The sequence below is a fragment of the Rissa tridactyla genome, chromosome 3 (genome assembly GCF_028500815.1).
Source record: "Rissa tridactyla isolate bRisTri1 chromosome 3, bRisTri1.patW.cur.20221130, whole genome shotgun sequence".
NCBI lineage: Eukaryota > Metazoa > Chordata > Aves > Charadriiformes > Laridae > Rissa > Rissa tridactyla.
The window spans coordinates 95,343,479-95,359,886 of NC_071468.1; the positions used below are offsets into that span (position 1 = coordinate 95,343,479).

At 34.8% G+C, this 16,408-nt stretch overlaps 1 protein-coding gene across 7 annotated transcripts in view; it reads right to left on the reverse strand.

The window, feature by feature from the left end:
- Positions 1-16,408, reverse strand: part of ADGRB3 (adhesion G protein-coupled receptor B3) — a 466,080-nt gene that overhangs the window by 273,406 nt on the left and 176,266 nt on the right. For 4 of the 7 annotated variants that reach the window (XM_054196748.1, XM_054196745.1, XM_054196746.1 and 1 more), the window contains 2 exons: positions 8,571-8,681; positions 3,288-3,449 (listed from right to left, as the gene is read on the reverse strand). In XM_054196748.1, the coding sequence (XP_054052723.1) occupies positions 3,288-3,449; positions 8,571-8,681 (273 nt within the window). Of the gene's footprint in view, positions 1-3,287; positions 3,450-8,570; positions 8,682-11,829; positions 11,968-12,595; positions 12,678-16,408 lie in introns of those variants that run through there. The other 3 variants (XM_054196750.1, XM_054196751.1, XM_054196749.1) reach the window with 3 other exon arrangements.

Consider the following 16,408-nt stretch of genomic DNA (forward strand, 5'->3'; position numbering starts at 1 on the left):
CTTGAAACTAATTGAGATGATCTACAGGCTTGGAAATTCCATGCACTTTCTCCTTGAAGTTTTATCTGTGTTAGAAATTATCCACTAAGCTGAAATGAATCAGTGGCACTGCAGTGCTGGATCCTGAGGTGTCCTTGCTCAAAAAAGAACCAGTAACGACAGAGGCTACCTGAACCACTGGTTTTGTTGCCTACTATCCTGCACTTTTCCAGGAGGCTCTTGATTTCAAGACACTGACTGAACTCCTGTCCCTGAAATATTATTGGTCCTGAATAAATATAAATAAACCTTTACTTTAATTATCAGGAGTATTATTTTGAAATTTAAGGTGTAATTTCAATATTTATATATATATACATGCATACATATATATATTCAGCAGTGTAAAAACAAATAAATAAATGAAAACAAGTGACAATTATGGACCAAATAGCTTTCATGTACTTATGTAAAAGACTCTGTCATCTCACTGTTGCATAATGATGAAGCTGGTGAATACCATTCTCAAAATTTTCCAGGACAGTGAGATCGCGGAGACGTGTATTCCCTAACATCCCAATGAGGATCTTGGACGCTATAGGGAGAATATGAAGGCAGTACATGAAAATAATTTGGAAACCTTGCATTAGTATTTTCAAGTTTAGCAGGTTCTCTTGAAGCTTGTGGATGGATGCTTTATGTATTGTCCAGTAGGCCAGTCTGCATACTTTTTTTATTTCGAAGGGACAACTTTTTGATTAGGCAACATTATTCCAGCCCTCAAAACACCCCCCTGTTTTCTAATGATGCAAATACATAATGAATATGCCCCAGTAGATTTTGTATTTGGGGGTTACAAGGACAGAGTACTGTGACCTCTGCATGTTTATTGCATCTTGTTTATGCTCTAAGATGTAAAATCTTGCTGTGTTAACAGAATCCAAAAGCTGTATGGAATAAGTGGTACAGGCCTGGGTACACAGGCCAGATCCCAGCTATGTATGCATATGCTTGGATTGTTTTGCCAAACTTGTGTACAAACTATGCATTTTGTTACGCATGGACCAGGGATAATCCTGAACTATGCAACCCTCTGAGTCAGGATACATAATATAATGAGGACAGAGGATATTTAGGCTAATAATTAAAATGGTGTTTGAAAAATTAATGGAGCTGTGACTAGGAAAAGCACATTTCTAAATTGCTAATCTTGCACACTGCTACATAGTAGTGACCCTGTAGCCAGACAGAGGCCAACATAAATTAATAAGGTTCTTGTAATTATGTGAAACAACATGCAAGATTAAGCCCAGAAGACTAATTATTTAGGAAAGGTAACTGAAGATACATAAAGATTATCAGAATCAGCTGTGGTGACCTGAAAAGGAAAATATCGCTGTTAGCCAGTATCACTGTTAGCCAGTAAGAATTGGTGGCCATTGCTCATATTGGATATCTGGAAAAAGCATACCCTGAAGTGGGAGTTCATGTGTAAGGAAATAGCTCCTGTGTGACCTGAGAAATACAGAGCAATCTCTTCTATGTGAGCATTGTTAAGAAGTTTGCTAGACAATGTGATTTTTAAGAATTAGCTTTATTCCGATTTACTTTGACAGTAAATTAATTACCTTGGCTTTTGCGTTACATGGATTTTTTTTTGGGTTGATATAAAAAGTTCTCATTCCTTACTGGAGAGAATGAAGATAAAATTCTGTAAAATTCTGTAAAATTAAGTGATTTAAACGCCTTGCCTTTTCTTAGTAATACAAAATGAACAAGAAAGCAGGCAGAACTGCATCTTATTGTGAGTGCCGGACTGTGTGTTTTCATGTTCATACTTCATGCAGTTTCAAAGGAATCTTTATTTTTGATTGTTTGGAAGGTTTGTTCTTTTCTTTTATATTTTTTTTTAACTTCTTTCTTTTATACTTTCAAGTTGAGAGTTCTTTTGCAATGTATCCTACCTCTGGCAGAATGTAAGCTAGCCTAAACTTTTTAGAAATAGCTGCCATTTTTGTACGAAACACTTCAAGTGATTGAATTCAACCCTGCCTGGGGGTTTCTACCATGAAATATTAGAAAATCCCATGTGAATTGCTTACCTAGAGCACAGTAGTAAAGCATTAGGTGCTGACAGCAGTTCTTATTACAATGGTGGCTTATCTAGATACAATCTTTTAAGTTGCTTTTCATTACAGAGATTCCCTAAATGCTTATAATGCTGATACACAAGCTCTGATAGGATCATGTATGCACTTGCTGTTGGATATTTTTCAGCACACAGTAACAACATGAGACTCTGATTCTACATATTACTACTACTCATTGAGATAAAGTCCAGGGGTTTCTCTGCGTATGACAGTCTAGTTTACTTCAAAAATGGAGTGAGCTTCCTCAGAACCTGAAGACGGCTCATCACCCTCTTGGGATCAGATGTTACAAACTGCTCAGGAATTTCTGCATCTGAAGGGTGGCACATAATTTTTTTGCATTTCAGACACAGCAGAGGAAAATGAATGTAGTTGCAGGGCATATGCCTTCCCTTTTGCTTCCCATCCCAGATTAATCAGATCCACAGGTAGTGTCTAAAGAAATGAGATATGCCCTTTCAGCAACTAACTCAAACATGCCTGTCTCTTCTACTTAGTGTATAACTACTGCTGAACTCCAACTATGTCCGGATCTCTGAGACAAAAGGAGTAGGAAAACTGTAATGCAAGATACTGATGACCTTTACCTTGTGTCAGATATAAAAGAGTTACTTTTTGTCTGATCTTTCTTCCTTTGATGGGTAGCTGTTGCCCTTTCTTGCCAGAACTATGTAAAGGAAAGTCCATGAAGGCATTACTGTGCAGAGAACATTGTCTGGCCCATTGCCTAGAAGACAGTATGCTAAATGGCGAAACAATTGCAGTGTTGAATAATATATGTTAACTTAACACACCCTGTTAATCAGTCTCTGCTTCTTAATGTATTGATGATCTGGATTTCTCCCCTAGTTTGTATTTTGTAATCACACTACGCCTTCACTTTTCTGAGTGAAAATCAGAAAATACAGACATTTTTAAAAAATCTGAAACTGTCAGAAGAAGGGACTTTTGTTGCATATCTTGACTGTTCTGAAAGTAAAAATAACAATCTACATGACCAAATTTCACAGCTGAATAGAATTACACTTCTCTGCTTTGATTGATATGCCCTTATGAAATTCATGTTAAAAATAATAATAAAAAAGATATAGTTTCAAATTCTTATCATTATACAGTTCAAAAACATCCACAATTTTATTTATTGGCTGCTAACACTACCTGGACAGAGGGCAGTGTTATTGCAAACCCTTGATTCTCTTAAAGGGCCGCTGCAGTGTGTCCCGTAAGGTGATACACAAGTTCTGGTTCGCACCTGCGACCCTTGACCACAAGTAACTGAACACGTACTCCACTGGGCCCACTCTTCAACACCAGATTCACCTGTATTCAAGACAACAAACAAACATGAATATAGACATAAGTATTAATGAGACTTTTTTTTTTTGCTGAAGCTCGTTATTGTCTGCTCTTATAAATCAAAGAAAAAAGTACCACACCAAAATAAATATTCAAAAATTCATGGAGTAAAGCAGCTGTGAAAATATGCAATGAATAGAAAATAAAGACACCTACAATGCTGCAGTCACATAACGTCTGTCAGAGAGAAACACTTTGATCGCTTAGCATCATTTACCACTTTATGAGAAGTACTGCCCTTCAACATTTTAGAAACAACACTGCCCTCAGGATGTTAAAAGAACATAGACAACTCTTTTTATATCATAGCAAAGGATTTATCTTTGATACTTATACTTGTGACTCTAGAATGAAGGCTAGGTAATAGTTTAAGGAACTCTAACAGTAAGGGAATTCTGATTAGGAAAAAACCCCAAACCAGCCCTATAATTTCTTATCTTTTCTTCAGCGGAGGAGAGCCATCTAGCATTTGAGAGAGGTTCCCTAGAAAAGAGAAGCACTTTGCTTACAAAATTTTAATCTGAATGGTGGGATGGGAACATTGGTTTGATCATTTACTGCACAGATCTGCTCCTTGCTTTTGACCTACAGGTGTGCTAAACTCTTGGATGAGCAAGACCTCATTCCTGCATATAATACATACCTCTATGTGATTTATTAATACCATACATTTGAATAGTGCATTTTTTTTTTAATTGTTGAGAGATAGTGCATTATGTTATTTCTATCTTTTTGAAAGCAAATAATGAAACAGGTCTTCTTGGATGGATGCTCAGGGAAAAATGCTTAAATTTAGTTTCCATGAACAGCCATACACACAATTTTGGAATTCCTTTCAAAAAGGCATTCGTGTTCAGAAAACAAATGCAAAAATAATGTGAACATACCTCACTGAAAAATTTGAGTAAATACTTATGGCTTCATGTTCACCTTCTTCCATTAAAAGTTAGTATAAAATGGCATGATGAAGCCTCTATTACACCCTTGATTTTTAAACCTAAGTCCTTTTTGAAATAAATGGGATTTTCTGCTTTAAAGTAAGTGGCATGATACAACTTCGCCTCTTGAAGTGCTTGCTTAAAATTTCAGTTATCTCAATATACCTCCAGTCTTCCAAAAGTTTTGATATTGGTTGCAATCAAGGGAATGTCTGCAAACTAGGAAGGCTCTGGTGTTATCTTCCAAGAATGTAGTAAATGATACACTATTTCTTTGAACTGTGCTTTTCTAGCAAGCATCTGTCCAAGTTCTTTTTTTTTGTTTCCAGAGGCCAAGCATGAAACCTTTGCAAAATGCTTGTCTCTGCTAGTCTTCTAAGAAGCAATTCTAAGGCTATTTAATGTTATTTTTTTTGTTTTTTAAATGTACTTCTTATTCAGTAACAAGACAGCATGCTTTATAATTAGCACAAAGCTCTCTGCTTTTCATAAAATTATATACAATTCTAACAACTTATATGGACAAGAACAAAATGACGAGATTTTTTAAATACAAAAACTCATTGAAGTGAGTTTTGCAGTCATTTTCTTTATTTTTAGGTAAAAAAAATTAGAAATTTAATCACTGATTATTATTTTAATCTTTTTTTCTGAAATGAGTTTAGCATTTTAATTAGTTCATTACATGGATTGGTTCAGGTTAGACAGTATAATATGGTAAATATAGCTAATATCTAGGTAGACAGTAACAATTATAAAATATGTATTATAAGCCCTATGTACATGTTAAAAATACCTGCATTACTGGGCTAATATTTTTTGTCTTTTCCTACATTTGAAGTTTGACTTTGGCGTTGTTAAAATGGTTTAGATGAAAGGTCAAACAGCAGAAAAAGTCAAAGCTATGTTTCTCAAGATGTTCCTCATTATGTAAAACAGTCATATATACTCAGTATAAATTATCTATTACCCAACACATACATGGTGACAGTGCATAGACAATAAAATACAGAAATTAAGTATTACAAAATTAAGATATCTGAAATTTTAAAAGTGGTAAAAAGTTGCTCTTAACCCTTGGAATATGATGAAAAATAGCAGTAACATGATATGAAGAAGTGTGATTGTATTGAGTGAATTTTGAAATGAATATTCGTTATTAAAAGTTCTGAGCATATATGTACTGTCCATTCACAAAAGGCAGAATCTAGCAATATATTTCAACATACCTATAGGACAGAAGGCTTAAACATTTGCTGTAGCAAGATCCTCCGCACTAACATAATGTATGATGCAAAAAGAGTGAAATCAGAGAAAATAAAGACCAAATTTATCTCACTAGCTGCTTTACTTCCTTTTGCACAATCCATTATGATTTTTTGGTAATTTTTAATTTTTCAGAGTATTTTCTACTGCTGTCGGTAGGATTATTACTTATTTTAAAATATTTTAAGAGGAAAACATCTTCGCAGACATATCATACCATACTTAACCATTTTTGATTTAAGCAAATAAAGACTTTATCTTCTAGTATAAACCTAGAGTCCCTATGTAATCTGCAAATGCATCGTCCATCATTTTCTTTACATCTTTTCCATTTTTTTTCTTTTCTGAAATGAAAATTTCAAAAGGGCTACGTTTTATTTTCCTTTTAGTTTTCAGTTACTTGACAACTCTTCAATTTTTATATCTATCGTATTACACCTACAATCTCAAATTACTATTGGCAAGCTACCAAGCCCTTGTTCTCCCTTGCTGCTCGACATGTAAGAGGAAACATAACTTACTGTATGGAAGGCCTCATTGATCTGTGTAACACTTACCTGTATTATACTCTCTAAATCCCATAACACCTAAGGGAAGGATCAGTCCAAACACATAAAATGACAAATATAGGACAATAAATTATTCAGACAATATTTTTTTAAATAAAAATTTTTACTGCCTCATATCACAAACAAACAGGAAATGCATATTTTAATACCACTTTTTAAAAATCTTCCATTCCCATCAAAATTCAGTGGATTAAGTCCACTATTCTAACTATTACATGCTTTTCATAAATACTTTTTAGGACAATTCTCTATTCCTGTCTCTCCACCTTTTTAAACCATATAAACATTTTGTTGCACTCTTGCATCTGTTTTATTATTGCACAAAAGAAAATATTAAACATGGTTAAAATATAAGAAACCTCATAATTCAGTATCCATTTACTTTAAAGGCTATTAGAATTCTTAGTATATGGGTAAATTTATGAGATAGATATGTTAGAAAAAACCTTATGAATCAGTTTAAGAAGATATCACATTAATTATATCACAAGAAAATGAATGCATTAGAGGTGAAGAAAATATGCAATGATCACTACAAAGGAAAATCAAAATGAAGAAGAGATGAAAATTAGTAAGTATGTCCAAAAAGAGCGCAGTATTACTTAAAATGTGTTAACCTACAGTATGTAAAATACAGATTTCCTCAAAGCTGGGCATTTAAATCTATATGCTCTGCTGATACATCTCACATGCTTTCAGAACAGGACCTTGAAAACCAAGCTTGTGTAATTTTGAACGTTCATATCCCACTCCACACACACAATCTATCAGAAGGTGATGGCATAAGTGCTGCATTTATAATGCAGTTCTCTAACACCCATAATAGATGCACTGCAATGCATGACTAGAAATTATAAAATACAAGTTTCACCTGATAATATGAAAGTTTTAGGGATTTATATGAGGAAATAAAACAGATCATCTTACTTATTTTTGGAGTAATTGTATGAATTCAAGAAGCAGCATAAAAGCAAAAGTGTTATTCTATGTAGTAAGCAACTAACATTATAAGTCTGAGCTAGGTATGTTAAGTAATAAGTTCTACTTCCCTAAACAAAATCTGCATGGAGACCAAGAGGGTTCTGGGCTCCCCTCTTCCACTACATTTCCTTACAGTAGCATCAACTGGGAGTTAGCCATAAAAGTAGTCCTGTAGATTAATAGGAGGGAAACAGACGTATTCCCCTTCTAAATTCTTTACCAAACAGATCTACACTGATTGGCTCTACATGTATTTAGATTACTTCAAATATTTGATTTCTGCAAATCTGTTAAGTAAAGCACCCTACTACTACAGAATTCAACATGCAACATAACTAGAAGCAATTATAGCTCTTTTACTAAAGTGAATATAAACTGGAAGCATTATGTATGACTGATGCAGGCATATTTTCTATGTTAGTAACTATGGAATACAAAGCAAGTTGTTTCAAATCCATACAATAATTATGGGACACAAGTATTTCCACGCAGTAACTTACTGGAATGCAGTGTGTAAGGAACTGTTAAAGAGTTAGATTTTACCAACAGATACACAGATCATTACTGATGTCAAAATGGACAGTCGTTTTGGTGTATGAGAGCTTAATTCAACTCACCACTGAAATTTTGTCATTGACCTCAAAGGCAGCTGTGGTAACTGTTGGTAAACAGGCTTTTTTTTTTTTTTTTAATTATTCAGCTCTAGGTTTGTTATATCATTTTGGTATCTTTATCTACAGAAGATGAAGTTGCTCAAACAAAATTAGAATACATGTTTAGATGAAAAACTGTTAGATAATTTGCACATCCAATTAAAAACTACTTATGGCCAATTTCATTTAGCAATTATGAATCTGGAAACTAGAGAATAGAGCGTTGTGCTGGGCCAAAGATAGTAAGTGCTGAATGTATGCACATTAAAGTCACCCTTGTAATTAATTAATTTGATAAACGCCTAAAGCTGGGATTAGACCTCAGTCTACTTATAAAGAAATTCTGAAGCATGTTCTTAACATCATCTTTCAAAAAAAGTTAATGTGTCACAGTAAGCTGTCCTGTGTCTTGTACGTGTGAGACTGCTTTTACTACTAAAGAAATTCATGTTTACACTAAATGATTTGGTATCCACATTCATAGTGCATGTTTTTGCATGATCTACCTAATTCTCAGCTACTTTATTTATGGACTTTAACTGGTGAAAAAAAAATAAATGATTCAAAAAAAGTATCAGCTTAGAAAACTGACAAATATGCAGCAAAAGATTATGGAAACATGCAGTGGTTTTGCTAAAATTAACAACAGTAAATAGAAAAATGTAACTGATGTATTACCAGTTTGTGCCATAAATTTAGCAGCATCAGCTTGTTCCTGAGGGACCCTTTTCTCATGAACAGATCGAGGTCGCTGACTTTTAATTGTATGATCTCCCATCATTCCAAATTCTAAAGACAGAATAAAGGTTTATGAAAGCTTGTGTGTAGACATTTCTCAAAAGTCACATACTGTCTCATGCAATATGTTCCTAAACATACCTGGAAGTTGCTGGTAAGAGTCAGGCAAGTGATCATGGCAGTTAACATCAACTTAACTTTGCTACACTCAGCTTTTAATAAATCCTTAAATTTGTTTCTGCAGATTTTCAAACATGATTTTATTGTATGAACCAACATTCAATGTAGTGACACATACTATAAATCAGCTGTATGACACTGGACAAAAAACAATTATTCAAATGCAGACATTTTATTCCTATATTTTGAACCAGTGCAAACCACACCAGAAAATGATTGTGACAGTGTTAGACATTGCTGTTCTACTGCAGAGCCTGTTGCTCCTCCAGAGGACTTCTATTTCTGCACTCATCTTTCAGGCTGACGAAGCCTTCAACAGAGATAACAAGTCATCTTTGGGAATGGTGGCAATGAGAAATAATAATAATTTAGCCAACAAACTGCTTAATTTTTAGGCTGAATCCAGCAGAACAAGTGCTTGTGAACTGCTTCCTTTCTGAAACCTCTAAGTTATGAAGACTATAGATTGTATCTTGCCCTCAGTATTTAAAAAGAAGTCCCCATTGATTTTAGCAGGGAAATCTAGGTAAAAATCAATGACATAAAGGCCCAGAGCGTGGGAGATGAGAGTGCTTCATTTTTCATCCTATCACTGCTGTCATTTTCCCTCTCTGGTCCTGCGCAAACCTCCCAGCCTTCTACCTCAGACTCCATTTCTCCTTTCTGTGATGAATTGTGGAGGGTCCTTTGAACTTAGAGGGGGACTGCTGCATCTTCATCACAGTTCCCTCTGGTCCTCCCAGGCACACACAGCTGTCCGCAGCTTGGTACTAAATAAATATTCAGTTTCTATTGGGGCTTTAATTTAGGAAGTGTGTGCTGGCAACCGTGGGTTAACATTAAAACTACTTCAGCTAGAGCCACATGAAGTTTCTGATGAGGCAGAAGATGCTTGAAGCACTAGCAATAAAAAGATAAAAAATACCTGTCCGCCGGAAGGTTACCTTGCAAATGCAAAATTCAAAATTCTCCCCAATTTGTAAAGTCATGAAGATAACAAAACTTACCTTCCTGCCTCAAAAAATGCAAAACGTTATGTAAGGTGTAAATGCTATTTTGCAAACACATTGTTTTGATAAATCATTAAACATATTTAAATTTCTATTTACAGTAAAGAAATAATAAAAGGTAAATATATTTTTAAGGGGTCAATCAGCAGAGAGAGGTGTTTTTCCCTTCCAGTAAATTATTAATACATTTCTCCAAATTAGTGTTTCTTTTTGTAAATATTCATTAATAGCACCACTTAAAATATAAATTTAATTATTCATTTGAGAACAGCAATGCAGTTGGCATTCTAAAGAGAATATTTGAAAATCTAATGAATAAAATATATTTTGAGAACTAAACATCCAACATTTTTAATACTTCCCAGAAATACATATAAAAGATAATTAAATTATATATATACATACATATATATAATATATGTACATATATGTATGTATATACATACGTACGTGTGTTATAAAATTTTATGAATATATTTTTACAAAATACACCTCTTCTACAGCTCCTCTGTTTTAAGATAGCTTTTTATTCTCTGGGAAATTCCTTACTATAATTAAGGTTTTACAATCAATCTTCTAACGCAAATTAAGATTAGAAGGATACTTTTACAATTTTTACAAGGTGCAGTCCAGATGACCATTTAAACTGTAATTAACACGGTGAAGGACAAGAGACTTTTCCCTTGAAGAGACTGTGAAAACAAGGCACGTTTGCTCCGAGTTTGCTGCCTGCGCCTTGCCTGCTTGTCAGGCAATTTAGAGGATATGGCACCATTCTTGCAGAAGACTTAATTCTAATTTTTAAGTTACAAACAGAGTGCAATAATGGGAGACCTTTGCTAGAGGAAGGCTTTCCAGAGGCATACAGGGAGGTGGTGAATGCTCCGGTCCCAGTCCCGCAGCATCCCGTGCTGGGCACAGCTACATGCAGTGTCCCGCCGGACAGAGACCTCCGGTGAAGAGGCAAAGGAAATTCTGGGAGATCAGTTTTCAGGGTTATGGTTTACACCTAGCGTAGCTCCATTCGCAACGATGGAGTTACTCATGAGTATCACCAAGCAAAACAAAATACAAGTCGCTGATGCAGGATCTAATCATGCCCCAACTTTTTCGTTTTTCCACTTAGCAACAACACATTTTTAATTTACACGTTCAATTTGCTTCAGCTATTGCTGATGGTCTTTGAGATGCACTTTTCAACTAATCTTCTTCTGATATATTAAGCATTTATATAGTAAAGATATAATTATATATTAAGAATAAATTTTTCATAACAAAACTAAAAATATTTCTTTATCAGTTGTGTCAAAAAATGAAACCAGACTTCTGCAGTGCTCTCATTTTCATATTCATATTCACATTCAGCTGAAGTTTTTAACAAAATGCTGCATGAGAACAAAACCGGTAACAGGAAATGCAGTGTACTGGCATGAGTGAGGACTTTAAGGCCTCATTAAAATTCAGGCCTTGTAAGAAAAGAAAAATAAGGGTCAAGTACATTTTCGTAATGGGATCAGAAGTGTCCAGTTTCTGTGTATAAGTACAAACAGGGCTCTCAGAATTGTTTAATCTAAGAACCTCAACAGTAATGCATTTTTTATGAAGCATTTTATAATAAAATATCTTACTTAAGTGACTGCTGTAGTTTACAATAAATACTAAATAGAATAAAACTTTCCTCCATTTTCAGATCCTAGCTAAATAACGAATGTAGAAGATGAATCAGTTATGCATTTTTTTCCCTCAATACTTCATAAAGGAGAAGTATTTAAAGGTATTCTGGGCAGGGAAAGCGTTTTAACCCAAGTCAGCCTAAAGTATGACCAAATGGCACCGTGGTTTCAAGGACCTCGTTTGTGTGGGAAAAGTGATAGGAAGCATTTTACTCTAGACAGTGCCTGGTGTAGAGGTGTCCTGCATGATTCAAGACATGATGTCTGGGATACAGTATTGGATGTTTGAATTGAGATTCTGAGTAAAGGAATTTTTCTCTTTCTCACTCTTCTTACCTAGTTCTTGCTGCTGAAAAGAAGTTTTCTAACCCAGAAGAAGGTATTTTTGCAGACATCAGTTTCTGTACAGAATTTTTTGGTGATTCCTGTCCTCATTTTCCCTTGGGTGGATCAGGACAGCCCTTCTCATCTTTTACCTCAAACATTGACATTAATCAACTTGATTCATTAAATAAAGAGGGACAATGAATCTTTTCAGCAGCAGACAAATACATGGCCTGATCCAGAAATTGCCAACATGACTCTAAGTTTGGAAACATGAAAGGGTTTTAATACTTTCTATTACATTGTTAATGCTATAATCTACCTGCATGAGAATAAAACTCATAAAGAAATACCTCAAAATGTAAATAACAAATAGCATTATGGGGAACCTTAAATGGATCATTTTAACCAGACCGTGACTTATGATCAATCACAACATATTCCAAACATTTGTGGTAGAAAATCTGAGGTTTAGTTATCCGATAAAAGAATTTATCCTGCCATCAGTGGTCCTTTGGTGGCTATGGAAGTACAATAGCTTCCTGCAATAGGATGCATATTCTTTCTCTCCTCAGCTGTACACAACGGATCAATGCTTGAAAGTATTTTAGCAATGCATATATCTTAACATGGATGTGATTTATCATTTCATTTTACATATAACTCTGAAGCACTTCCATCTAGGATTGAAATAAAAAAATAACGTTTTCTGAAATTCCAAAGTTTACAGTTGAGTATTATTTACAAAAACTCTTATCTGTAGTCCCATTGGCTTTACCTTTAATTTTATGTTATGTTATGGGAATTTTTATTCCTATTGAGTAACCTTTTTAGTTTTTAAAGGAGAAGCTAAAATCTTGCGGCCAATGTAGGTGTACGATTTTAGGAGAGAAGAGAGGTGCCATGTGCTCTCTGTAGGAACAAAGAAGAAAAAACATCTGTTAACAGTACAAAAATGCAAAGTAGGAAGACTGAGCAATACAGAAGAAAAATACCGTCTTTGCAAGTTTCTACTCACCAATTGCTAGTCTTTGCTTTTTAACAAGTGGATAATCATTAAAGTTAAGGTCATGTCAAACAGATTTTATGCCTAGGCTGTTTAATAATATTTGTAAGCCTGTTACATATGTATCCTAGTCATCAGAAGACATTATAAACCATGTTGGTTTGTCTCATGGTTATTTTTATGTCACATTTCATGGGACTTTCACAGTGTAAATGTATTGATATGGTTATAGGTGTACCATCTACTATGAATTGTGCTATTAATGGTACGGAACACACTGGCATAATAAAAAAGTATTTTCCAGCACAGTACTTGGTGAGGACTGCATGAATGAACTGCTGAACTAAAAGAAGTGATTCTGAGACCTTTAGGGTTACCCCTTTAGGGCACGTAAAATATAAAGCAACCTCTGGGTGCTGCTGAGCATCCTCAGCTTGTACTGAATGGCCTGGAAGGTGGGATGGTGAGCAGCTCCCTGAAGGCTGATCAGAACCTTAAAAGCAAGAAGAGGCAATCGATTCCCCAAAGTGACTGTCATTTTTTTCTCTCACCCACAGCACTCCAGCAGTGTACTTCATACTATTCTACCCCCTCCTGAACTGTAAATAGTCAAATGAGTGTTTTCAATTACTCTTGACTGCGGAATGAATATTAAAGGCCTTGCAGCCAGAATGTGCATTAATGCAAACCATCTCACGTGCAGTAGCATGGCATCCTCTCTGTGCCAGCACACAAATGTTTTTCCCAGAAATTATGCAAAATGCTGATGTAAGTCCCAGGTGAAGGGGAAGAAGGGGATGTAGAGGGGGAAAGGAAGAAAGAGGCCTATAGAAATATATAAAGAACCAGTTTGTTTCAATTAATTTTTGGACTGAGCTATTGAATGATTTCAATAGATCTGATTAATTGCAGACTTCCCGGAGCTTGAAAAAGTTTCCTGCACTTTTAATGTCATCATAGCCCGTTCTAAAGTTTCTCCCACAAAGATACTAGTGCAATATGCAGCAGAGGCAGTACTCGGGGTTTCTCATCACATTGGCAGCTGGTCAGTACAATTTCTTCTGGTCACTAGATGGCAGAATGTGTGTTGATTTAGAAGCACAATTTTGCGTTGAATTGAGAAACCGGGACTTTCTTTTGCACTATAGAATTATCTCCCATATAAAAACAAGAAATAATTTCATTACATTCAAAGGACTGAGGAGGTTTTGTGTGCTTTTTTTTAGTTCTTCTTTTATAGGGCTCGAGTTAAAAAAAAACAAACATAACACCCAAACCAAACAAAACACGAGCTGCAGGTTGTTTTCCCTTACAGTAAGCCCCATGACAAAAGACAAGAAAATCCCAGAAGCTCTCCCTTCCTTGTCTCCAGCTCTGCTTCACTGTAGCAGGGCACCCAGGCCCCACAAGGAAGCACTTGTTCTCAAATGCTGCATTGACAGGACACAGAGCTTCAGGGCATCAGTGAATATCGTCACTCTACAGTACAGACCTAAGCTATGGCTTTCTATGGGAACCCCTTAAAATGTTATTTCCTCACCAGGTGGGCAAGTTGCCAAAATAGTAACATAGCTATTAGCTGAATTAGATTTCCATGGGAACCTCTTCTTAGCAAATGTGGAAAATGTTCTTAAAACAGTCTTTGCCTACTTCCTATGTAGATCCTGGTCCCATAAAAAGTCCTCTTTTGGCTGTCTGAAACAGTATAGAAGAGCTTTCACCAGTTTCAAAATGAATGGAATAATTTCTTTTACCAGAGTGAATTAAGATCTGAACTGAGCTGTATTCATGAACACAGTGAGAAAGATATCCTATTACTCATCAAAACATGGAGAGGATTTTTATAGTAGTGAAAATATGAAAGGCAATAGGATTTCTACTAGCAAAGTAATTTTTTTGTTATAATAATTTGGTAATAATTTGGTTATAATAATTGCATTTTATCAAGTAAAAGATAGGTTAATATTTGTAGGAAATTAGATACAAGATTTCCTTTTCCTCACCCACAGAGATATACTAATATATACACGTATACACTCTTTCATCTTTCAGAAAATTAGGGAAAATAATTATGTATTCTAAACAGTCAACATATTCTACATAGGTAATTAGTTTGTGTTTGTCTCTAGGGAGACCCATTTGCTCTTAGGAAATAATGTTGGATTAGTACTATTGCTGCTATTTTTCATGATATAAGAAATGAAATACTACTGAATTAAAATATAAATTATAGCACAAATCCTGATGAGCTGGTCTTTCTTGTGGCAATGCAATCTGCCGTCTCTCTGTGCATCTCTGCAGTGGCTACCTCGGCCAGACATTATCTTCAGCGGGATATGAACCTGGCTACAGATTTGGTCAGTGAAGAATATCATAAAGATGTAATATTTATTCACTTTGCATCTGCACAGAATGTTGAAACTGTGGAAACTCTATTACTTGCCTTCCTGGGCTCAATTGCTCATCATTTTACACCTAGGCAGGAGAAACTGAGCATGTGAATGTAGTGAAGTGTCTCATACCTGTTCAAAATGAATGTAAAATGTCACCATGGCAGGTACTGTGTTTTCACGTGTGCTTTGCAGAATTATAACTAAGCAAAGAAGAAAAGGAGGGGTGAATGAAAGCCCAAACTGCAGCTTTACCCATTTATATCTCCACTAAATCTGGCATATTTTATAATAATCATGGTCAGTATGCAGAAGATGCTCTGTAGTTCACATTTTTCCCATTCAAATATTTCCCTAGTAATGTATCGCAAAATGTTTGTATTCAAATAAAAATAATAAAACTGATAAAGGAAATTTACATTATTGAGTTTAACATTAAAATCGCTAAATTCAGCAGTATATTATTCTCTCATCTTCCCTATTGTTCTCTCTAGAGATTCATGGATGTAATAACACATTAAAGAATGAAAACACAGGGGATTACTTTTATTTATTTTTGCTTTTTAAATGAAAAATTTTAAATGTATTCTCTTGTAGTATTCTCATCATTTTAATGTTTCTACTATAATAACTTATTCATGTGTAGCCTTTAAAAATTTAAATCATGGTATCATAATAATACTTTGGTATCTTCATTGCTTTTTTACATTTCATACTATTATACTTTTGCATTAAGCATTTTGCTTTTATCATATATTTAATTAATTGAATTATTGATATGTTTAGCTAGTGCAGTAGTTATTTCAGAATAGTAGCATTTTTATACAAACCATCTCTTTTTAGTGAACACTGCAGCAAGCTACCTAGATATTACACAGGCTAGTGTGTGCCTCTCTATTGCTCTATATATTTACAACTCAAGAGAAGTTGACTGAGGATAAACTGTAATTTTCCATGCTATTCTTGAATTCAATAACTTCATTCTCTTTCTTTTCTGTTCTAGAAACACTAGAAAGGTAATTGTAGAAAGCAGGATTTACAAGGACATCCAGACTATTTCCTTGCCCTGCAACTATCTACGGCAGACATTTCTGCAGATGGTTGCCTAATCTTTTCTAAATGATAGCAGCATTCATTAAAATTGGAGATGAATTATCTATGAATTTATGACAGGAAGGTTTAAAGTCTGTGAAAG